We start from the raw sequence: 7,551 nt of genomic DNA, 5'->3' as shown, positions 1-7,551 counted from the left end.
ACTGAGGCTCCCATGATGAGGGAGGGAGTGAAGCAGAGCAGGGGTAGACGCTGCCCAGCTGGGGTGGAAAGTGGGATGGAGCTGCAGCTCATCTGTGGGGTATAGGGAGGAGGGGCACACACCCTGGGAGGGCATGGGTGTCATGTACCCCCTGAATCTGTGTGTGGGGTGAGGGCTCACAGGCTCTTCCTGGAACTGGGGATAGACCACACAGTGCTTGGGGCAGGTGGCAAAAAAAGTCTCAAAAATAAATAAATAAATACATACATACATAAATAAATAAGAGGACTAAGGGAGGACTTAAATTTTCAAATACCTGAAGGGCAATTACAGAAAGAATAGAGATAGGCTTCTCTATGTGGCCACAGGAGACAGGAGTAGGAGCAATGGCCTCAAACTGCAGCAGATGCAATTCAGGTTGGAGATTAAGAGAAACTTTCTGACTACAAGAGTGGTCAAACGTTGGAACAGGCTATCTAGAGGTTGTGGAAACTCCATTCTTGGAAATTTTCAACAACATATTGCACAGATACTTGGCTGGCATAGTTTACTCAGGGTTGATGCTGTCTTGAGCAGGGGCTAGACTAGATGTCCTTGTGAGGTGCCTTTCAGACCTACTCTCCTATAATGTTGTAAGGGCCTCCACTAATCCCAACCATGGCAGTGTCATATAGGAAGCGAAGCAGTCTGCTAGACAGATAAGCCCTAAACTATTTAGAGCTTTCCAGGCCCAACACTAACTTCTTGTCCAACTGGAAACTGAAATATGACAATGCAGGTTCTAGGACTATGATATCATGTACTCATAGCAAGATGCTGCACATGACAAACAGGCTGCTGTAGCAAAATAAGCAGCCAATTACATTGTACATTAGCTTCAGTTTCTAGTTTTACACTCAACTTTGTGCAGTGTATTACAGTAGTTCAGGGGAGGCCAACCTTGTGTGTGGGGCACAGAGCAGGTGGGACAGCGTAGGGAACACAGCAACAGATAGAGCAGGAAGCAGAAAGCAGAACAGCAGCTCTGGCTTGGGAAAGACTGGTGCGGCATGCCTGCCAAAAAAGTTGCCTCCCCTGCAGTTTTCTAACCCTGAGGTGAAAAGGCATGAATTGCAAATGCAAGTCAATCTCCTTTGTGACAGGCAAGCAGCAGATGAGGAAAACAAACCAACAAGCAAACAATACATAGGTTGCTGCTGCTATATGAACATCTAAAAACAGACAGGCACCTAACCCGACTTAAGTTATAAACCTGGAGGATCAAAACGAAAGGAAAAAAATGCTCCTCCCCCCCACACTTGCAGCATCTTAAACAAAAATGAATAAGACTTAGGTTTATATTTATTTTGTCTGAGAATGATACTCACTTTCTTCTGGGTCCTCACTGGCTTGGGAGTTACTGGGAAGAGCTTGGACAGCAGCTCGGGATTCAGGAGTAGACTCAATGGGTCCTATTCTACTATCTCTTTGTTGCTGCCATTCTTGACTGAATCCTCCATCCTCTACTTCAGCCTCTTCATTCTGAGACTGGTTTGCTGGGGCTCAAGAAAGAAAAACAGTATTCAAAACCCGTGTCAAAAGCATTTCTCTAACATGTTAGGTCATATGAGAACAAAGGATGCCACATTCCACATTTATTAAGTAACCATATTCATATGCATAATGCAGCATTTAAAAAATGTCACCTAAGATTTTAATTCTCTCCTTAAAATAACCATTATAGAAGACAGCATGTACTCTGTAATAAACTGAACCTAAGCAGTGTAATAAAAATCACTGAATACTCTAGTGCCCTGATATGGTAAAGTAGAATTTTTATAACAGTTTCATTTAATGTTTACAAAGTGTTGAGTAATTAATGTTATTTATTATTGCATTAAATTCTTTAGTTGGGGAAGTGTGCAGGGGCTCTTTGAGACAGAGAGAAGTACAATTGTAGAGTTTAATATAAGTATCTAGCTACATATCTTTTTAAACAGCACTGACATTTGTCATCTTTATGCTTTAGAATTAACAATCCAAAAAAAGTTGAATAAGCAGATTGCATCTCTGAAGTATTTTTAAGCAGTGTGTAAACTCAGGAATATTATACTGCTTTTGCCTACACTTTGCACTTATTCTCAAGGTTAACGCCATAACCGCAAGGAAACATTTCTTTGTTTAAATATTTTTAATTTATTTTGTGCATTACTGTAGCTCCAGACATGGACCAGGACTGCACTTTGTTAGACACTGTACAAACAGCACAGGAATAATGATCCCTCGCCCAGAGAGAAATGAGACCCAAGACTATAACTGTGGCACAATGGTTAGGACAAGTAACAGACATTTTACAGATTATTTAAGTGGGAGGTTATTTTGTCATTTGCAACATGTCAGGAGAGGCTCCTAAGCCCCTGAATATAGGTGATGCCTTCCCACAACTATCTACCCAACAGTGAGTGCTGAACTGGGCTCAATCAGTAACTGCTACTGTTGGGATAAGTAACAAATAGAAGGTTACTCCATAAAAAACGAGTAGCTACAAGATTATTAATTGCACCTTAATTGAACACTCTTTGCAGTCTAGGCAAAACCTTCATTTCTAATGAGACTCTCATCCTGAGGGAAGAAAGAAATAATTTTTCACTTTACCCGTGCACCAAGTATATTTAAAAAAGACTGTACCTTAAAGCAGACAGGTGTTCCCAATTGCTCTAAAATAAGGTGGTAATGCACCTAGAAGAGCATATAAAAAGATATCCTTACCTTGTTTATCATAAGTAGAGTTTTTGGAAGCTTTCCGGTGGGTTTCTGGGTCTTCCTCAGCCATATTCACTAGCCATATCATTGTTGCTATTGAAGAAAACAATTTGATCAACAGAGCACATAAGAGAGGAACTCTGGAACATTTTACTAACAATGGAACACTTGCACTGGTTCATTATTTCTTGTTTATTTTTTTTTTTGGACCATAGCTATCTTCTGCCACAGACGATTTTACTCCCTTATTAAATAAAGGCATATTAATAGTTGGAGCAAAGTCTGTTGCAGACTCAATATGCACTTGCTAGATCTGGTTTTAATATATATTGAAAAAAGTCTTCGTAAAAGTCAAGTTGCAGCTGTTTCGGAGAAGCAGTTTCCATTTATGAGTGCAATGAAACACTGAATTGATAATTTTGCTCCTTCTATATATGCTAAAATAACCAGATTTTCATTGGGAATGATAGTGGACTACTAGATTGAATGCATGTTAGAGGCAGAATCTGTGCCCATCTGAATTGCTTCTCTTTTTAACAAGGTGATCAGAACTGAATTTTTAAAATGTATGAGAACTGAAGTGAAAAATTCACAATTTAGATTGAACAAATATGTTATTTCTCCATTCTAACTTTCACTGCCTGGGCAAAGAAAAAGGCTCAGGAAGCTTCTGGTAGATGTTGCCTGGGCAGAGCTGGGACAATGACACATAAAACAAGCCCTTTGTCTTTCTTCCAGACCTTCTGTGCTAAACAACCATTTTGGGTCTACAATGACATTGTATTAAAATATTTTCTGACTCAAAATATTTTGAAGGCTTTACAGGTCACTTTGGTGTCTCACAACTAGTATGCATAAAAAATGTAAATGGAGAAATAATACATAAAGATATGATTTGTAACTACCTAGTCTGATGAATTAAACTTTATCATAGTTATTAGATTTATATCCTGCCCTATCCAAAAGGCTTAGTGGCGCATATATTTTATAACTTCTTACACAATACCTTGAAATGGTGAAATCAACACAAATAAATTGCATGAACTTCTAACTAGATTTTTTCAAATGACTGCCTTTCAGTGTTCATTTTCCAATTTTATACAAAACACTACTATTTTTTTCAACATCCAGTCCCCTCACTCAATTACCAAAGTATTTCTGGGTATTTTATACTTTGCTTTCTATAGTATCTTTCATAGATGATATTAAACTTTATAAAACAACCTGCTTAACACCCATGAAGTAGTATTGGCTCAATTTTACATGAGGCACCCGATCACAGAGTGAGTTGGCATCAAAGCTGGGAGGAAGAAGAATAAAAATTACAGTGCAATTTCTGACCTTTGGGGTATGCCTAGGATTAAATTAAAGATGCAACTGTAGCTAGAATACTAATAAGAACAAAAGTACAGCTGATCAGACTTTTGATACCTATGTACCAGGAGGCCTCAAAAAAGTTCTGCAAGCAATGCCCCAAATGAAATATTTGGAAAAGGTAAAGCACACTGGCATTCTTACCAAAGTGGACCTTACAAGGTATTCCAGCCTTTTTGTATCATCCCATCAGGCAGGAACCCGATTAATTTAAAATCTGATTTCTGGAAGAAAGAGCTTTCTTCCCACTGCACCAAAATCTCAAACGCTGCACTTGAAAGATTGTGTACGCAACTTTACCCTTGCCTAGCATTTCATCTTGGGTCTTCCTTTTCTGGGAAACGAAAGCTTTCCTTAAGCAGCAGCAGTAAAACTGGTCTGATTCCTGCTATTTTTATAGTGCTACAGCTTAGCAAACCCCTGAGCAACACAAGAGGAACACCCCCACCCCAGCCATTGAAATCGGAACTGTAATTCGAAAAAAAAGTCCTGCAAATATTGATAGCATAGAGATCCTTTCTTCACCAATGTAAGCTTCTTCCCAGAAGTGAGTACATTATCCATCTGTAGGACTTGAACAAGTTTTTTCAAACTAGAAACAAAGCATTTTTCTCAATGCGACAGATTCAGATTTGACAGATACTGTTAAGACCCTTTACCATTGTTTTTCTTTCTAGGCAAGAAGAACAGTATGTACTGTTCTTACTTTGCAGGATCTTAGAACATGTTTCAGGTTTCTGAGCCAATAACAAATGAACAACTGAGACCCAAGGAAATGAAATGTGAACTCTAGCTGCACATGCAACAGAACATAAAGCAAAGGCAGTCTGTGGGATTACTAAATCTCTTAACTCCAGGTGAGGCAGGCGATCACAAATTTAAAATCATTACTGTAATATACTTACATGAGTAGATAAGTGCTGGGAAAAGAGTTTCATTTCTCTCTTGAGCTGTTTCAACAAGCATACGGAGAGGACCTTTAGGACACAAGACAGCAACCAGATCTGGAAGGGATTACAGAGATGCTTGACTCCTGCATCATAAACTTGTTTTTTTTAAAAAAGGTTCCTATTTAACAGTGCTTGCAGGAATTGATAACTGGAAGCCCTTTAGAATACTACTCTCAATCTAGGTGTTGTTAAAAGTGATGGAAAGCACATGCTAGCTACCACACCCATTCTTGCTCCATACTGAATTTGTCTCAATTATCAGACATTCAAGACCAGAACAAGCCTCCCTTCAAGTCACCTCCTCCTCACAAATCCCTTAAAGCAGGGGCTGTCAGCTGGGGGTACATATATACCCAGGGGTACTTAGAAAGGTTGTAGGGCAGGGCCGGGCAATTATTTCAGGTGGAGGGACGCTTACTGAGTTTTGGCAAGCCATTGAGCAGCATGACAGGCAGCCAGGGGCAGATAAATATTAATTTTCTAATTTTTTTTTTAGGAGTTCTGTGGGTAGGATAGGATGGCCTGGTGGGCTGCTTTTTGCTCAGCCCTGTTGTAGGGGGTACGCATGGGTGTGCAAGGATGGAGCATGCCCCAGGCAGGGCGTAGTGGTGGCATCTCCCCTGGCATGTTCCCTCACTTTGCCTCTTGCCCAGGGGAAGGGGAGGAGGAGGGAGAAGAATGCATTGGGTGCCACTGGCCCCACACAGCATACCACACCATGGCACCTCCCCACCCCAGCTTGCTTTCTTGACTGGCCAGGAGGCAGAGTCAGCACAAGAGCAGCAGCCTGTGCTCTCCCTCCCCCCACTCCCCCAAATCCATACAGCAAGCTCCAGCCACCTGCACCATGGGTGCAGAGCCATCTCATGAAGGGGGCAGGTGGGGAGAGGGGCTGAGACTTGCTGTACTTGAGCAATTTCTTCCTTTGTTGCCAAACCCTGCCTGGCCCTCACTCCTGGGCCCACAAAACCTCTGCCAGAGGCCACAGGCCTCCTCCTAGGGCCACCTGGTCAGGACCCCGTGAGGGCTTGAAGCCACTTGTAGGCTGCCGTGTTTGAGCACCCTCACTCCATCTGGTTGAAACTTTGAGACAGAAGGGGTACACACTTGTTAAAAAAGGTTGAAAAACCCCTGCCCTAAAGTCTACCACTATAATTAAGAGTATGAAACCCAGTTATACAGAGAGGCAAGTGTCCCTCACTCTTGGGCACCTCAGCTGGTGCACAGGAGTGAGACCCATCTAGTCAAAAGCCCTCTACTCCAGGAGTGGGCAATTATTTTGGCTGGAGGGTCACGTAATGAGGTTTGGTGAGCTTTCGAGGGCCATGTGCATAGCCCCGCCTGCCATCTTAGAACCAGAAAAAAACCAAATCATACAATAAAAGTCAAACACCTACTATAACATTTATTTTATTACAAAAAATATTTTTGTTATGATTTGTGTATACAGAGGCAATTGAATAATAACTCAAAAATAAAGTCTTATTTAAAAATAAACGTCTTGTATATCATGTATGTGTATGGTGGGGTAGGAGGGTGTGCTGGAGGTGCATATGTGGGTGTGTGGTGTTCATGGGGTGTGAGGGAGGGCAGGGGAATGTGGGGGGCGGGGGCTGGCCCCTGTTTCCCCACAGAGTCCCAATGGGGTAATGTTGGGAGGGGGGGGAAATGTATACATGGGCACCTTGCTTGCACCCCTGATGTCCTCAGTCTGTGACACACAAAAAGACCCATTTTTTATGCTTAAGATGGCAAAGTCCTTCCACCCCTTGGGTTTACAGGCCTCTAAGGTATGCATGAGTCCTCATTACAGAATGAATGTAGTAATACTTTCACTTTAGCCAACTGAACTTAGGTCTGTAGCAAGGCTTCCCAGCTGCTACGGGAAACCGGAAGTTGTGGCAAATTAAATTTAAAATTTGCATATTTTACCAAAATAAATAAGCAGATAGAATAATATCAATCCAACAGCAGGGATACCTTTACTTAAAGTCTCTCATCCTGTCCCAAAAGTCTGGCTTTCAGCATGCTGTATAATTTTTTTACCTAAAACAAATGATAAAGTTTGGCAGAACAAAAAGCTGGGGATTTTGAGTATTGGCTAATAAACATCTGGATCATCTGACATCCAGGAAGGCATTTGATGCAGTTTCAGCAATCAAGAGACAAATGAGAGATTGCATGTCTTCTCCCCAGCATTTCAGACAGAAGTTTACATGTGAAGCAAGGACTTAATTCCAAACCCTTGCTACTCCACTACAGTCCATCACAATACCTAGTGAATATCAACTGTAATAAATTTGTGTAAGAGTGATGGTCAAGAAATTATGCAAGAGTGCTGATTCACTGAGTCTTACATTTGAAAGCTTGTCTAACTTTATCCCAACTACAGACATAGTTGGTCTGATAAAAGATATCACCCTAAGAACTCTTGCCTCAACCATAGCAAAGCAGGGCTGAGGAGGCATTGGGGGTTAGTGAGTGA

The 7,551-nt window shown here is 41.4% G+C and overlaps 1 protein-coding gene across 3 annotated transcripts in view; it reads right to left on the bottom strand.

Moving 5' to 3' along the window:
- PSEN1 (presenilin 1) overlaps nt 1-7,551 on the bottom strand; it is a 46,906-nt gene that overhangs the window by 10,363 nt on the left and 28,992 nt on the right. For 2 of the 3 annotated variants that reach the window (XM_019551723.1, XM_019551721.1), the window contains 3 exons: nt 5,022-5,120; nt 2,749-2,835; nt 1,368-1,541 (listed from right to left, as the gene is read on the bottom strand). In XM_019551723.1, coding sequence (XP_019407268.1) covers nt 1,368-1,541; nt 2,749-2,835; nt 5,022-5,120 — 360 coding nt within the window. The remainder of the gene's footprint in view (nt 1-1,367; nt 1,542-2,748; nt 2,836-5,021; nt 5,121-7,551) is intronic. The other variant, XM_019551722.1, reaches the window with a different exon arrangement.

The sequence above is a fragment of the Crocodylus porosus genome, unplaced genomic scaffold (genome assembly GCF_001723895.1).
Source record: "Crocodylus porosus isolate Cpor-Errol unplaced genomic scaffold, CroPor_comp1, whole genome shotgun sequence".
Classification (NCBI taxonomy): domain Eukaryota; kingdom Metazoa; phylum Chordata; order Crocodylia; family Crocodylidae; genus Crocodylus; species Crocodylus porosus.
The sequence above is the reverse complement of the archived record's forward strand: the minus strand, read 5'-3'. Positions and strand labels throughout refer to the sequence as shown.